This window comes from Phasianus colchicus, chromosome 35 (genome assembly GCF_987193195.1).
Source record: "Phasianus colchicus chromosome 35, bPhaCol1.hap1.1, whole genome shotgun sequence".
In the NCBI taxonomy this organism is placed as follows: Eukaryota; Metazoa; Chordata; class Aves; order Galliformes; family Phasianidae; genus Phasianus; species Phasianus colchicus.
The window spans coordinates 428,783-445,648 of record NC_143470.1 but is presented as its reverse complement, the minus strand read 5'-3'; the positions used below and the strand labels follow the sequence as shown (position 1 = coordinate 445,648).

General features: G+C 56.2%; 1 protein-coding gene across 1 annotated transcript; it reads left to right on the top strand.

The window, feature by feature from the left end:
* Positions 1-8,989: 8,989 nt before the first annotated feature.
* LOC149913663 (uncharacterized) lies at positions 8,990-13,178 on the top strand. The gene is made up of 8 exons (XM_090128968.1): positions 8,990-9,110; positions 9,266-9,327; positions 9,741-9,894; positions 10,081-10,337; positions 10,537-10,622; positions 11,130-11,254; positions 11,775-11,886; positions 12,192-13,178. Exons 1-8 carry the CDS (start codon positions 8,990-8,992, stop codon positions 12,742-12,744), a joined length of 1,470 nt encoding a protein of 489 aa, XP_089985094.1. The 3' UTR covers positions 12,745-13,178.
* Positions 13,179-16,866: the final 3,688 nt, after the last annotated feature.

Genomic DNA, 16,866 nt, shown 5'->3' with positions numbered 1-16,866 from the left:
GCAGCGGTGGGATTCCCCTTTGGCACGGTCACCCACTGCTACGGGACTCTGCAACAAGAAGCTGCACCCTGCTGTGGTCAGCACGGCTGTGTGTGTCAGCTGGGTGCTGCTGGCAATCATCTGAGCTGTTACGGTCAGGAAACATTCTAACATCTGCACGGATAGCAGGATAAGTAGGATCAGAGTGAGAGCTGTGCTGTTGTTCAGCAGATAGATGCTGAGCAGAGCACAGCAGGGCCAGGATGTTCGGACCAAAGGAAGGTGGAGACTGCACACGAGGGAAGGCACAGGTGCAGGACAGAGCATGAGACACAGCAATGGCAACAGCTGTCAGAAATCCTGCCTGCCTGTCTGCATAGGAAAGCACACAATAACACCAAAAGGACCAGGTTGGCCACAGACCTCACCTAGAGAAACAGCAGAGCGGATGTGTGGCCTAGACTGCGAGCCTGCAGTCCCCAGCCAAGAGGGAACAGGAGAGCAGGGACTGCCAAGGGAGGAGAGCTACAGGAGCAGAAGGAGCTCAGTGAGCAGCTGCGCCTTTTGTCCCTCACCACAGGGAGGGAGAGTGCAGAGAAGCCATAGCAATAACAGATGAGCTTTGCTGCTGCAGGGAGAGCTGTGCCTGATGGAAGAGCAGTGATGAGAGCGTTTCTCACACAGCCCACGGGCACTTGGGGGGATCTGCTGGGATGGGGGAAGCCCTACAAAGCTGTGGGACAGACAAAGGACACGGATGGGAGGACCCCAAAGGGGCACTTTGGGGCAGCTATGGGGCACAGCCACACCTAGGAGCTGCCTTTACCCAACACACTGCTGGTGGTGGAACTGCTGCTGGCCACGGGCCGTGGGCAGTGATGGGGCTGTTCTGGGCTGCTCTAGGATGGCTCTGGGGCTGCTATGAAATGGGGCAGCTATGGGACACAGCCACAGCTCAGTGGGGTCGATGTTCCCACACACAGAGCTGGTGGTGAATCTGCTCTGATCATGGAACCTCTCCCATAGCCCCCTGCTGCCCCTGGACTCCCAGCTTGCCCAGCAAGATGGGGGCAAGCCAGGGGTCAGCAGATGTTATAGGCAGCTGATGTACAGCGACCCCAGAGCCACCCTGTAGCGTCCCCTGAACGACCCCAGAACAGACCCATTACTGTCCACAGCCTCATCCGGGGTTATGGTGCTCACAGGGATATGGGTCATGTGGAGCCTTGGGGTCACGCTGAGTTCTATGGGGTTTTGGGGTCATGAGAGGTTATGGATCAGGGCCCCACCTTTGGGCCACAGGGAACCCCAATCCCCTCTCAGGAAGAAATAAAAAAATGCATTCCAGCACCACCCCACATCCCCCATTCTCACCCCAAACCCCTCCCCACATGACCCCAGACCCTCTACATCCCCATGCCACCCCACGTTCCCACACCCACAAGTCCCACCTTTACCTCACACGTTGCCTTCTCCTGCGCAGCACTCTGCTCCTGCAGCCTGTGGCCCATATCCCCAGTGCTCCCACATCACTTTCACCCACATCTGTGTTGTGCAGGAAGTGCTGCAGCTCCACATTCCACTCCAGCAGCAGCTGCCCCTGCCCCAGTATTATTTGGTTGTATGGGTTCTGGAGGGAGAAGGGGGTGAGGAGGGGCCCAGGTTGGCTATTGGGGACCTGGAATAGTGGCAGGGGTCCTGTCAAGGACTGTGGAGGTCTCTGACGTTGCTAAGGAGCCCTGGAGGCGATAAGGGAGATCTGAAGGAGGAAATAATGGGGGTCTGCTGGAGTCTAGTGGGGAATATGGGGTGCTGCTAGGGGCTATGGAGGTATGTGAGGTTTTTGGCCAGCTGTAGTGGAGAAGTTCCTAGTCTGAGGAGGTCATTAAGAGGAAATGGGGTCTGTGCGGGGCTACTGGGATCTTGCAGGGAAAGTATTGAGGGAGGAGGGAGGTGTCGGGGCTCTGAGGGAATTATGGGTGGGCTGTAAAGGAAAGGTAATGGGTTATCTTGGGGAAAGCAAGGGGCAGCCATGGGGGATGGAAGGAACACCTACAGGAATGCAAGGGGAATCTGGGCTGGGGCAAGGGGACAGCTAGGGGAAGAACAGGGGAACGTCCCAGGAACTGAGTTCTTCTTTCAAATCCACATCTGCTACTTCCTGACGTAGCTGCAAGACTGCCAGAGAAGCTGCAGTACCGCTGCCCATTCTGCTGCCTGTGTCAGAAAGAGCTGCATGTTAGTGGGTGCAACTGCCACTACAAGGCCAACTCCATAATTGCAGACACAAAACCATCACCTTCAGTATCTGTTACAGGCTGACGACCGTGCCCTTGCACAGGAACCATTCCCACACAGCAAGGGAACTCCTTCACTGCCTTAGGATGCGGAAGAGGAAGAGCCCCAAAGCCTTCAAAACATGCTATCTTGCCACCAACTTTGGAAGCTAAACACACCTTCTCCTTTGAGAATTAGCAAGATGAATCAACGCACGTTGCTGCTGGAGAGGGCTGTGCTGCATCTCCTGCTGCCATCCTTGGGTTGTCATCGTGATGCCAATCCACAGAGCACTTTGAAGGGCAGTAACCTTGCAAGAAAGAACAGAGAGCAGAGAGCTCTGCCGTGCATTTCCTGTTAGAACACAGAGATGAGCTGTACAGCCCTTGCTCTCAGAACATACACCGTTTCTCTTACCAGCTTTCCATTCCTGCACAACGCTGTTCAAACCCCTCCTCCATCTCTCCCTTCATACACAATGCACAGCCTCTTCCCAGCGACGAGCTCTGTGCTGTTTAATGCCTGTGCCATCATCGGGACCTACAGAAGAAACCTTGCGGTTAAGAGGGTTGATTAGACAAGCGCTTGTCTGGCAGAATTCACCATCTTAAGCACTTTAAAGAAGCGTCTTCTTGAACGCCCTGAATCTCTGTGACACATCAGGAGATGCTGAACTAAACCGGCAGCCTTCTCAAAAATGGAAGGGCTCTTCAGAGCCAGCTGGAGGGGGAACAAGATCCTAGGGGGGCTGTGGAGCTGGTAAGGGAGGTCTGAGGGAGGAAATACAGATGCCTGGATGCCTGGTGCTCAGGCACAAGCAGAAGTGCTGATGGAAAATCACCACACAGCACAGACTGAGTCGCTGGTACCTTGCAGTGAGCAAAGGCTGAGATGCACAACGTCCTCACCTGCATGCTTCTTGGAAGTGGAGGTTCAGCAGCAGCTCCACTCATGATTAAGTCCTCCAAAAACCTTCTTCTTTCTTCCTGATCAGGAGACTGGATAGTGAAACCTTCTCCAAAGCCATTATGAAACTATATCTGTACCTGAAGCCCAAGGAGAAAACACGTGTGAGATTTAAGACCACAAAACAGTGCTATTCTATTCCAATCAAACTTCAGTTCTCATTTAAGTTTCACGACTGGCATTTCAGCCACCCTGCTATGGATAGGTTAAACCTATGGATAGGTTATAGGGTGGGAGAGGGGGGTGAGCCTTCTAGCCCAACGTCCCCTTATAGCCTACCATCACCCTATGGCCCCACACAGCCACTTATGGAACCACATCTGCCATACACCTCCTATAGGCCCATATCTCCCTATATTCCCCCACTGCCCCCCTCAGCCCCTCTACGTCCCCCCAAAACTTCCTATAGCATAACAACCCTCTCTGTAGACCCTCCCCAGCCCCCTATCATCCTATAGACGCTCCCACAGCCCACCACAAACCCCTATAGTCCCATTAACCCTTTAAAGGTCTATAACTTCCTGAGGGGAGGTTGTAGTGAGCTGGGGGTCGGCCTCTTCTCTCGTGTCATTAGTGATAGGACCAGAGGGAATGGTTTCAAGCTACGGCAGGGGAGATTCAAGCTGGACATTAGGAAGTATTACTTTTCAGAAGGGGTGATCAGGCACTGGAATGGACAGCCCATGGAGGTGTCACCGACCCTGGGGTGTTCAAGCAAAGACTGGATGTTGTGTTGAGGGACATGGTTTAGTAGGAGCTATTGGTAGTGGGTGAATGGTTGGACTGGATGATCTTTTAGGTCTTTTCCAACCTTGGTGATTCTATGAAAGGAAGGGGGGAGCCTTCTAGCCCCACAGCCCTTAGAGCCCACCCTAGAGCCCCCTATCACCCTATGGCCCCACACAGCCCCTTAGAGAACCATATCCCCCATACACCCCCTTGTAGTCCCATATCCCATAAGAACTCTCCTATAGCCATCCCACTACCCCTTATAGATTCCCCCAAGAGCCCCCCAGTCTTTTATACCCCTCCCATATCCCCTTATAACCCGCCTATAGTCCCCCCACATTTTCCTATAGCCCCATATCACCCCATAGCCACAATAAAGCCCCCTATACTCCCATATCCCCCGTAACACTTTGATAGCCCATGCATATCCCCTTATGATCTTCCCTTACAACTGTATAGCTCCCCAAATAGCCACCGACAGTCCCACGCCCCCCCAGCTCCCATAGCACCCTATATCCCTCTATAGCCCTAAACCACCCCCTAAAGCCCCCCCAGTGCCTTATAGCCCCATATCCCCCTCTATCCCCCTCATAGCCCCATTTTCTCCCATATCCCCCATACCACTTCTAGAGTCCCCACAGCTTGCTATTGCCCCAAATCTCCCTGTAGCCACAATAAAGCACCCTATAGCCCCACGAACCCCTATATCCACCCCTAAGGCCCCCGAAGCCCTAGAGCCCCATACCCTCCTATCACCCACGCAGCCCTATATCCCTCTACAGCCCCCCAAAGCGCCTCATAGCCCCACATCCCTCCTGATAGCCCCCCAACCCCATATTCCCCACACAATACCTATACCTTCACATCCCCCGACTCTCCCCCACATCCCCTGATATTCCCCCACATTACCCCATACCCCCCCAAACCCCATATTACCCCACAGCCCCCCTGTAGCCCCCACAGCCCCTAAACTCCCACATCCCCCCGGATCTCCCCCACCGCCCCCCGGACCCACAGCTCACCTCAGCCCCGGGGGGCACCGGGAGCAGCGCCGGAGGGCTCGGGGGGGCACGGCCCGGATGCGGGCAGCAGCGCTGCGGCGGTTGGGCCCCGAGTCCTTCAGCCGTCCCAAAGCCCCGCATCCCGCGCACGGTTCCTCTCCCCGGCCCCGGCCCAAGCCGTTCTCCCGCACACCTCCGGCTTGTGCCGCTTTCCTCAGCACCGCTCCCGTCGTGCCGCGGCTCCGTCTCGGTGCTGCCCGCACAGCTCCGGCGCGCAGCGCCTGCGCCTGCGGGACCGGCGGCGTCGGAGAGGAAAGACGGCGGGCTCCGAGCCGGAGGCAACGGCCGCTCCCGCGCTCGGCGCCTCAGCCAATCGGAGCCGGCGGCGCTGCCGCCGACCAATCGGAGACCGGAGGCGGGCCGGAACTGCCGCCGACCAATGAGAGGCGCGAACGGACCGGAATTGCCCCCAACCAATGAGAGGCCGGAGGCGGGGCGGAGCGGCTGTGGGGGCGGGGCCTCGGGGTGCTCTGTATTGCCATAGGTGATGGGATTGGGATCGGAATTGGGATCGGGGATGTGGGATTGCGATTGGGATGAGGGCTTGAGATTGACAGGTGGGTGATGGGCTTGGGATGAGGGCCTGGGAATGAGATTTGGAAGTGGGATTGGGATGTGGGCTGTAGGATGTGGGGTTGGGATGTTGACTGTGGGCTTGGAATGTGAGATTTGGGACTGGGCTGTGGGAATATGGATGTGGGATCTGAGGGCAGGGCTGTGATGCCTGAGGTCACCCGGAGTCACTCTGTGATCAGCCCACAGCTGTGTGTTCCAAAGAACAGCCACTGAGGTCAGGGGCAGCAGTCCAGGCAGGGAGATGCTGTGATGGGAAGCAGGCTTGGTGCCGACGTCCTGCAGGGAAACGGGTGCAGACTGCATGGGACAGTGTAGGACAGCACGTGGTGGAGATGGCTGAGGGGCTGGCAACGCTGGAAGGCCCTGACGGAGCCACGGTCTTTGTGCAGCAGGCTGTGGATGGTATCTGTGCTACAGAGAACCGTGAGGGGACACGCTGTCCTCGTGGCACTGGGCTCTCGTGGCCTCCTTGTGCCCCATGCAAAGGCTCCCACTGCCCCAGGAATAGTCTCAATCCTGCACAGGGGACAGGATCTCCCTTCCAAAGGCCCGGGCATCAGGGTTTGGCCTTTCTGCTCCATAAGGCAAAGGTTGCTGTTCTCAGCATCAGAGCCACCAGCACAGCGCCTTTGTCTCCCTGTAATCATGGCTTCCAATTATCTGCTCTAACAAGTCCCTGGGGGCCGTGTTGGCAATGGCTCTCAGCGGGGCCCATTCATACTCCCAGAAACTTCCTCCTGACTTTATCTTCCTGAGCACTTTTGTGCAATCTTCTCTCAGCACTGGAGGATGATGGACTCAGCACCAAACACCCCAAGGAGACCAGTACAACCCCGAGAGCCCTCAAGTGCTTTGTGCCTTCCTGACATCTTCCTCAAGTCTTCAGAACCTGTACAGCTAACTGGAGAGCTATCAGGAGAGCATGTAAAGTGGAAGAGCCCAAAGTACATTTAATGAGTCTATTTATTAATTTATATTTCCCCCGGCATTAATAGCACATTAAGGCAGCACTCTGCAGTCCATCTTCATCCAAGGCGTCTCCTAATGAGGTTTGCTCTTTCACTGTGTGGACAGACTTTCTCCTCAGCCTCCCAAGCCCATTACTGCTCACATTGGCCCCGTGGGATTTTCATCCCTTTTCCTCACATCAGTCTTCTCTGAAATTTGCAGCTCAGTGTTGCTTTTCCTTTGCATCAACTCCCACTTGCCTTCCTCAGAGACCAGCTGCACATGGGCACAGAGGGATTCCTCCTTGTTGCCAACAAAGGGGAATCAACACGATGCAATTGAATGAACAGTAAAACACTCTCCTCAGCTGGATGCCATGTTCAAGCTGTCTGCCTTCCAGGGGGAATTTCGGTGCCAGAAGAACTTTTGACAGAGAAAGTACATACAAACACAAATAAGAAGTTGAGTAAAGAATTCATTAGACTTCTGAGATGGCCCAAGTTTCCAACTTATGGGAGCTCCTAGAGTAACCAGATAGCTGGGAGGTATCTGAAAGAACAAAGAGCAAAGGGAGGGGGAAATCTGGAGAGCAGTGGGAAGGGCACATGCCCACACTGCCTGCAGAAAACACGACCTTAGCCATGGTCATTTATTCAGGAGAGCTGGAAACACCTGCAGGGTGAGGGAGATCAAATACAGAGGTGAGACCAAGCAGGAATAGCAGCTGCCTGTGTCCCAGCACCTGAATGCTTTTGTGTCCTCCAAACACAGTTCTGGAAAACAGTGACACAATAAATCTCCTCAAAGACTGGTATTTCCAATAAGGAGAGAAACCAGGCCCCAAAGCAGTTTAGAAACTGAGAGGTGTGTTGGCACATTTTCTGTGATTTGGATCTTTCTCTTCAGTTCTTTGTTCCAGTTTTACATTACATAACATCTTTCACACCTACAGCCTCAAAACAAACACACAAACAAACAAAACAACAGAAAAAAAACATCTTTGACAGTGATAGGCCCAAGGAAAATGGTTACACACTAAAAGAGAAAATAAGATTAGATGTTAGGAGGGAATTCCTAATGTCCTTAACATCAGGTTGTGAGGCAATGGAACAGATTGCCCAGAGAAGTTGTGGATGCCCCATGCTCAAGGCAAGGACAATGACACGGGGGTTGGAACTTGATGGGCTTTAAGGTCCCTGCCAATCCAAGCTATTCAATGATGTATGTTGGAAATATCCAAATACTTTATCAGGACGGTATCTCTGATAAAGCAGATTTTATTTGCAATTGCAATGGAGGGGCCTCCTGCAAGCAGGACAGCACTCAGAAAACAGCGTTACATCTTTTATTCCCTATTGCCCGATGCTTCTCTCTTTCTCCCCCAGTTCCTCATTGGCTGAATACTTTAGGTTCCCAATCTTCTCAACGCTTCACTAAACATACAAACACTGGACAAACATAGATCTCTGCTGGCTAAGTGTAAACTTCTAATTAATTAATTAACGTCTGACCCTCACTCCACACTTGGTTATTGTTTCTGGATATCTGCTTGACCTCCCTTGCATAGAGATAAGCTCGGAAGGAGGAAAGTTCTTCTTCAAACCAGTTGCCCTTTTTAGTATCTAATGCAGAAACAACATTCCATTCCCACAGACACCACAGAGTGACATCCGCTCAGAAATTGTACAAAGACAAGTGATAGCTGGCAACCTACTGCTGGGAACCTGTTTTGGCAGGGGTGGTGAACGTGGTGAACCCCCGCTGGTCCCTTCCAACCCCTACAATCCCGGGTTCTACTTTCTGTTCACAAATCTGATGTCATCCAATCCAACGTCCCGCTTTCTTAACTCAGCCGATATCCCCTCTTCGTTCCTCTTCCTTCCTTCAGGTGATCCTGCCCACAATGTGAAATGTCTCATCCCGCTTGGAAGGCTGTGAGGAAAGCAAATCTCTGGGATCCCCCAAACAAAGCACTCCCTGCCCGGCAGGGTCGCGGGAGCCATGGAGTCATGACTGTGACACAGAGGATCAATGCCGGCTAATTTATGGAGCGTTCTAACAAGGAATCAACGACTTCCAGGCAAAACTAAGCAACTTTCTGACCACAGGTCATCAGCGTTACGGGTAGAGTACTTTGGAACAGTACTTGTTTCCGTATCTCCTACTTGAACATCACTTCAGGCAACGGCCACTAAAGGAAAACGACTAATACCGCATGGAGAGCAAAGAAAAGAGAGAGAAAACAGAGAGGGGTGAGCGCTCCCACCCAGGGCGGGCAGCAGGCTGCTGGTGCCAGCGTCACAATGGGCAGCGGCCAGCACCGGCCATGCTGTCATCGCATCGCCGTGGCGACGTTTGTGACACGGGCACCCGGGAGGGGTGTAAAGGCAGAGCACGCTGGTGGGTCCTGCATCCTGAAGGAGCATCTGGCAGAGAGCAGACGCATCTGAAGGATGAGCTCCGGCATGGCTGGCGCCAACAAGGAGCAAGCCGCCGGCACGAGGCGGAACGGGATGAGCGAGGTCGGCCCCGCAGCGAGGCGTGCCTCCAGACCGACACGCGCCGACACCGAAGGTACACGGGTCCACAGCCAGCACAGGAGCGGTGCTGCAGCCAACCTTGGCACGAGATGACACTTTCCATCTGCCACCTCGCTCCTGCCTGGCAGCGGTAGCGGTGCTGGGAAGCGGCAGATGCAGAGTGTGACCTGCTTTTCCTTTGCCCTCCAGAGCGAGTTGCCGTCTGGGATGCGGTGGCCGCCTACGTACGGGAGCAGCTGCTGCTGCAGAAGGTGTGTTGGCTGTCGGGTTCCTCCTCTCCCCGTCCAGCTCAGCCTGGACTTCCTCTGAGTCTTCCCCTCCACAGAAAGCAGGAAACTGCCCCCACATTTCTCTCCTGGGCATCCCACGGGCTTTCTGCAAATCCTGCACAATCACTTGTGTCGGGCACTGTCTATCTCAGGGCTGATCCCGGTCTCTGGAAGCCTCTGGATCCCACGAGGCTGCTTCTGCCCTGCCTGCTGTGCTGCATTTGGGACGGCAAGGGGAAGGAGAAGACTGTGCAGCCCCTTCCCAAAGCCATTCCCGATGCCCTGGCTTGTGCCTCTGAACAGCGGCAGAGGGCTGTCCCTACCTTGGACCCCCTCCGGCTCTTCCTCCAGCCGTCCCATAACCCTTCCGCCCTTCCTTACTCTCCCACTTGCAGGGGGTCTGGATTCCCACCTTTGGCTTCTTTGACACCATCTCCAAAGACATCCGGACTGAGGATGGGACAGTGACTCTGCAGTGGCCCGTGTTTCACCTGGCTACAAACCTCATAGCCACGCACCACCTCAAGGCCCACAGGGAGTCCCTGCCAGGTAGGAGGGGGGATTAAACTTTTGCTGGCTTCATGGACAGGGCAAACGGCCAGCGCCTCCATTCTCAAAAGTAAACCTCTCCCTCTGATCAGCCCGTCCAAATATGGGGCTGTTCTGCCTGATGTCCACCTAAAGCACCTGTGGAAAACCAACCGTATCATCAACTCCGTCCCTCGCATTTTTCAGTCCATAGGAAGGTGGAGCCGCTGAAATACAGCAAGGTGGCCGCAGCTGCTTCTCTGAGCTGGCAGACACTCCGGACTTGCATTCAAAGCACCGTGTCCCTGCTCTCCGGCTGCCTGCAGAATGGGGAGAACGTTGCCGTTGTCCTCAAGGACATCGGCGTGCTCCTCATTGACGGACTGACCTTCCAAATGAAATTCTACTACAACTTCCTCGAGAAGCTGTCAGGGAAAGAGAAATTCAGAAGAGCTGCTTTCAAGGTGAGCTGTAGTTTCTCCATGACCCAGGCAGAGCTGTGACACCTGCTGTGCCCGCACACAGCCCACCAGGATCTGGCCAGCTGCTCAGGCCGTACAAGTGCTGTGCTGCTGTCAGCTCTCGCAGCCTTGGGCTCCTCGTGTCCCCAATGCCTCAGCCTTCACGAGGACGTCCCACATCCTCCCCCTTTCTCCCCTGCAGGCCCCCTGGCTGCTGGACACGGTGGTGTCCCGGATGGCACCGGTGGCCTCCCTGGCGCTCTCTGGCTGCGCTGTCGTCTTTCCCAAGTGAGTATGTTGGTGGCCGTAGCTGCTGCTTGATGCAGCTGCTCAGCTCTCATTCCATCACACTTGCTCCTTGTGTCCACGACTGTCCTGCCATGAGCATATGTCCTACAGTCATGGAAGGATTTCAGCTGGAAGGAACCCCGAAAGGGCACCTAGTCCCACTCCCCTGCAGGGAACAGGGACACCTACCGCCAGATGAGGTTGCTCCGAGCCCGGTCCAGCCCGACCTTGAATGCCCATCCGGGCACCCACCACCTCTCTGGGCAAGATGTTCCGGTGCCTGCCACCCTTCTGTCAAAACCTTCTTCCTTATATCCAATCTAAATCTTCCCTCCTGCCTTTTGAAACTATTTCCCCCTCACTTAACCCGACTGATGCTGCTGAAGACTTTAGAAAGTCGTGTGCTTCATGCAGCATGAAAATGTGCCTGGGAGCAGACAACCAGAGAGCAACAAGGATTGCTGGAGCGCTGCGTCACACCGGTTGCTGTCTTCTCGTCACGTACAGGTTTCAAATGGAGTTTGTTCCCAAGCCACCGCCCGGAACAAACCACAAGTCCTCACGAAGCCTCCCTGGTCCGGAGAAACCAAAGAAAGAAGAGACTTTGCCACCTCTCGTCCAGGGCAAGAAAGGTAAAGCAACTGCCAGCTCCTTTCCGCAGCACGGGCAGCATACTTGAGATGGGAAATCCCTTGCTGACCATCAGCCAAGGGCTCTGACTTGTGTCAAAGCTTCACGCCAGCTCAGCACGGCCTCTTCCCAAACTAAGGAATTGTTGGCCTCTCACAAACTAAGGCGCTGAGCGTGACGTGCCCCCATCCCTGGCTATGGCAGGAGGATGTGCGGATCTTAGGCCCTGCCCTCCCCCAGTGGAAGGATACGGTCCCCAAAAGTTACTCTGCCACCTCATCATCACCACCCAGCTCCTCTTTCCCAAAGCCAACGTCACTACTGCAGTCCCAAAACAGAGCTGAATTGCAGAGAGGAGGAGTGGGGCCAGGGATGGTGTCAGGGAGGGTCCGAGGGCGGTGCAGATGTCAGCAGTGGGGGGAGCAGAGCAGCCCTCTCGGCTGCTCTGGGAACAGGCCTGAGAGCCCCTTGTGAGTGAGCCAAAGGGTTTACGGTGAATCTCCTCTGCCTTCTCCATTCCAGTGAGATTTGCTAGCCGTCCAACCTTCATCAAACGCTTGAGCTCAGACAGCGTTGATGGAGAGCACTTCAGAAGGATAAGGAGCGTACTGCTGAAGGAGAGCTCCAAGGCCAGGTGAGGCTGGAGGCTCTGAGCTGGGATGCGCATGGGGGTGACCGAACGAGAGCCCATTCCCTGCCCCAGAGGGTCACTGTTGGTGGCCGCCCAACAGTGCTGAACGCAGCACCCACGTGCTGGGATGGGGACCCCCCAGCTCACAGGGCTGGCCCCTCTCCGCATCTCAGGAGAGCCACGGGGCAGCCGCTGAGCTGTCTGTGGGGAGGGCTGCGTTGCAGCCAAGGCTCCTGGCTTAGGCTTGCAGCATGCGGCCCCAAAGCCATCAGCCACTCACGCGGACCCCTCCCGCTCTGCCCTTTCAGTCTGCTGCCAGCGATCCGGAGAGTGCCTGAAGCCCAAGAGCAGCCGTTGACCTGCCAGCTGCAGGGGGAGGCAGGCACACCAAGCCAGGAAGAGCTGCGCCGAGCACCAGGAGCCAAACATGTTAGATTCCCTGATGAACTAGAGGGAGCAGAAAAAGTCCATCATGAGGGTGCGGTGCTGAAACTGCAGAAAGCCAAGGCCTCAGCCCATCAGATCGCCTTGAGGCCAATAATAGCTTTCACAAAAGATCCAAGATCATTTTCCTCAAGGGCTGAGTCTACAGTGTCTCAAGGCAGACCATCCAGGCTCCCACTGACATGTGACTCAGTTAAACTTCTCAGGCAGAGGGCAAGGAAGATCAGGCCAGTGCAGGATGCACTGGGGCAGATGGCAGCATCACCACTTCGTGGTGAGTCCAGCCTGCCTGAGAAGTCTCCCATCACCCGACCTGGACTGCTGCCACCCATAAAAGAAGAAACGGGGTCTCCCGAGTGCCAGCCTCCAAAGACCAAACCCCCACTCCGCAGGAAGGCCACACCCTACCCACGCTGATGCGGGCATGGGGTGCCCAGGACAGACAGCTCCACTGGAGGCAGCAAAACAGATGCGTGAATCCCATCTGCATCACATCTAATACTAACCAGGCTGCCCAGGGCCCCATCCGACCTGGCCTTGAACACCTCCAGGGACGGGGCATCCACAACCTCTCTGGGCAGCCTGTTCCAGTATCCCACCACTCTCTCTGGAAAGAACAATCCAATCTGGCATCCAATCTTCAACTCAAAACCACTTCCCCTTGGCCTGCCATTAGCTACACCATCAAAGAGTTGACTCCCCTCCTGCTTGTAGGCTCCCTTTATGTACTGGAAGGCTGCAAGGAGGTCACCCCGCTGCCTTCCCTTCTCCAGGCCAACAAGGAGATCTAGAGTGAAATGTAGAGGGGCAAAACCATCAATAAAGCCTTATCAGGGGCCTACCCTTTAAAAACCTCCAGAACGCCTGTGACAGTGTCATTGCGCCTTTTGACGCCAGCTCTTGTGCTGGTGGAGGGAGAAAGAATTGCAAGAGGGCATCAGAGCGTCTCACGGTGCTTTGATGCCCAGGGAAATCCAGCACAGTCTCTTCTGTCTTATCTGGATCACAACTTATGGGCTTTTGGCCTGGCAGGGCCCCCCACGCCGTCCGGGAGTCTTCTGGCCCAGCAAGGCTGCCCGGGTCAGTCGGCCAGCCAGCTCTTGGCCTGGCAGGGCCCCTTTGGCTGGCTTGGAGGTGTCTGGAAATGCAGAGCTCCATGGGCCAGCCGGCCGGCCACCTCTCGCCTGGCAGTGCTCCCCTGAACAGCCAACCAGCTTTCGGCCTGGGCCAACTGGCCGGCCAGGAGGCTTCAGGCCTCGGAAGGCTTCCCCAGCTCCTTCCAAGGCAGGAGTGAAGTATGTTTCTCCGTTTCTGCAGCTGAGAGCGTTTTGTTTGCTCGTGCAGCTTTGCTGTGAGCGATGTGGAGCTGTCAGGCAGACTTGGGTTCCTTTGCCACTCTCCCAGCAGCAGTGAGACTAGTAATGCCTTCTGAAAGTGCACTGCAGCTGAGAAGTTAGTTAGGCTTGGCAGTGGAAATGCTGTATTGGAGGTATTGTCGGAGGGCCCCCCAGCTGGCTGGCTCTTTGCTTGGTTGGGTCCCCCCGGCCAGCGAGCTTTTGGCTTGGCAGAACTCCCCAGGCCGCTTGGCTTTTGGCCTGGTTGGTTCCCTGGAGAAGACGGATTTTGGCCTGGCAGGGCACCCCCGTTCATCAGGAGGCTTCTGGCCTTGGCATGGCTATCTGGGGAAGCTGGCTGTAAGGCTTCTGATCTGGCAGGTGCCCCCCAACTGGCCAGCCAGCTTTTAACCGGGCAGGGCCATCTGGGCCAGCCAGCCCAGCTGGCGTTTGGTCTGGTAGGGCCCTTCCAACCACCTAGCCAGTTTATAACAAGGATTCCGGATCTTCCCCAGGGCCGAGTCCACCCTGTACACGGAATCCCAGGGCAGACCATGCAGGCTGAAACTTCTGGCTTCCGAATCACCGAAACTTTTCAGGCAGAGGGCTAAGATTTGGCCTGGCAGGGCCCACCCAGCCAGCTGGCTTTAGGCCTGGCAGGGCCCCACAGGCCAGCCTGGTGGGTTCTGGCATGGTAGGGCCAACCCGACCGGCCATGCGGCTTTTGGCCGAGGAGGGACCTTCTGACCGGCCAACCAGATCTTGGCCTGGCAGGGCACCCTGGCATAGCTGGGCTACCCGGGTCAGTTGGGTGGACGGCTTTTGGCCAGGAAGGGCTTCCTCCATTTAGCTAGTCATCTAGCTATTAGCCTGGCAGGGCCCCCCGGGCAGCCCGGATGCTTCTAACAGGCAAGATTACCCAGGCCAGCTGGCAACCCAGCTTTTAACCTGGCAGGGCCTCCCAGGCCGGCTGGGAGTCTTCTGGCCTGGCAGGGCTACCCGCGTCAGTTGGCTTGCCAGCCTTTGTCCTGGCAGGGCTTCGTGGGCAGGCTGGCCAGCCAGCTATTGGCCTGGCAGGGTCTCTGGCTGGCCAGTCAGCTTTTTTCCAGGTCGTGTCCTCACAGTAGGCTGGCTATTGTCCTGGCTGGGCCTCCCAGGCCAGCTGGGAGGCTTCTGGCTTGGCAGGGCTACCTGGGTCAGTCGGCCGGCCAGCTTTTCGCCTACAAGGGCCCCCCTAGCTGACCGCGAGTCTTCTGGTACGTCTCTTTTGTCTACTTTGGATCACAAGCTGGTTGACTTTTGACCTGCCATGGTCCCCATGTTCATGCCAGCCAGCTTTTGGCCTGGCAGAGCCCCCCCGGCTGGCCGGGAAACTTTTGGCCTGGCAGGGCCTCAAGGGCCAGCCTGTTTTAAACCTCACAGGGCCCCCCCGGCCAGCCGGTTGGCCGGCTTTGGGCCTGGCAGCATCTGCTGGGCTGGCTGGCCAGCCTTTGGCCCGGCACAGCCCTCCCGAGCTTCAGGCCAGCTTTTGGCCTGGCAGGGACCCTGGCTGCCTGGCTGGCTTATGGCCTAGTACTTTCCCCCAGCCGGCCAGGACAGCGTGGCAGGACTACCTGGGTCAGTCAGCCTGACATCTTTTGGCCAGGCGGGGCCAGAATTTTGCAAGCATGGCCCCACAGGCCGGCCTTCCAGCTGCCTTTTGGCTTGGCAGAGCCCCCTTGGTCAGCTGGAAGTCTTCTGGCCTGGCAGGGCTACCTGGGTCAGTTGGCTTGCCAGCTTTTGGCCTGGAACGGCTTCCTTGGCTGGCTGACCAGCTATTGGCCTGGCTGGGGCTCCCAGGCTGACTGCAAAACATGTGAGCTTCCCTGGTGAAGACCAGGGAGCAGAAAAATCCCACTGTGAGGGTGCAGTGCCCGAATTGCAGAAAGCCAAGGCCTCACGCCCTCAGGTCACCTTGAGGCCAGCAACACCTTTCAGAAGCGACTCAAGAAGATCTTCCTCAAGGGCTGAGTCTACAGAGCCTCAAGGCCGACCATCCAGGCTCCCACTGACATGTGACTCAGTTAAACTTCTCAGGCAGAGGGCAAAGAAGATCAGGCCAGTGCAGGATGCACTGGGGCAGATGGCAGCATCACCACTTCGTGGGGAGTCCAGGCTGCCTGAGGAGTCTTCCATCACCCGACCTGGACTGCTGCCACCCATAAAAGAAGAAACGGGGTCTCCCGAGTGCCAGCCTCCAAAGACCAAACCCCCAGTCCGCAGGAAGGCCACACCCTACCCACGCTGATGCGGGCATGGGGTGCCCACGACACACACAGCTCCACTGGAGGCTGCAAAACAGATGCGTGAATCCCATCTGCATCACATCTAATACTAACCAGGCTGCCCAGGGCCCCATCCGACCTGGCCTTGAACACCTCCAGGGACGGGGCATCCACAACCTCTCCGGGCAGCCTGTTCCAGTATCCCACCACTCTCTCTGGAAAGAACAATCCAATCTGGCATCCAATCTTCAACTCAAAACCACTTCCCCTTGGCCTGCCATTAGCTACACCATCAAAGAGTTGACTCCCCTCCTGTTTGTAGGCTCCCTTTATGTACTGGAAGGCTGCAAGGAGGTCACCCCGCTGCCTTCCCTTCTCCAGGCCAACAAGGAGATCTAGAGTGAAATGTAGAGGGGCAAAACCATCAATAAAGCCTTATCAGGGGCCTACCCTTTAAAAACCTCCAGAACGCCTGTGACAGTGTCATTGCGCCTTTTGACACCAGCTCTTGTGCTGGTGGAGGGAGAAAGAATTGCGAGAGGGCATCAGAGCGTCTCACGGTGCTTTGATGCCCAGGGAAATCCAGCACAGTCTCTTCTGTCTTATCTGGATCACAACTTACGGGCTTTTGGCCTGGCAGGGCCCCTTTGGCCGGCTTGGAGAGGTCTGCAAATGCAGAGCTCCATGGGCCAGCCGGCCAGCCACCTCTCACCTGGCAGTGCTCCCCTGAACGGCCAGCCGGCTTTCGGCCTGGCCCAACTGGCCGGCCAGGAGGCTTCAGGCCTCGGAAGGCTTCCCCAGCCAGTCAGCCAGCTTCACCAGAGATTCCGGATCTCCCTCAAGGCCTGAGTGCAGCCGCTCCACGCAGCCCCAAGGCAGACCATCCAGGCTGCCACAGCTGCCTCGTGGAGCACTCCAACTGCCCAGGCAGAGCACCAAGA

What these genes read in the sequence shown, in the direction of transcription:
- LOC149913663 (XM_090128968.1), top strand. Translation starts at nt 8,990, where the DNA reads ATGAGCTCCGGCATGGCTGGCGCCAACAAGGAGCAAGCCGCCGGCACG. An exon ending in TCTCGTCCAGGGCAAGAAAG is followed by an intron (nt 11,255 to 11,774) that starts GTAAAGCAACTG and finishes TCTCCATTCCAG; the next exon opens with TGAGATTTGCTAGCCGTCCA. An exon ending in AAGGAGAGCTCCAAGGCCAG is followed by an intron (nt 11,887 to 12,191) that starts GTGAGGCTGGAG and finishes CTGCCCTTTCAG; the next exon opens with TCTGCTGCCAGCGATCCGGA.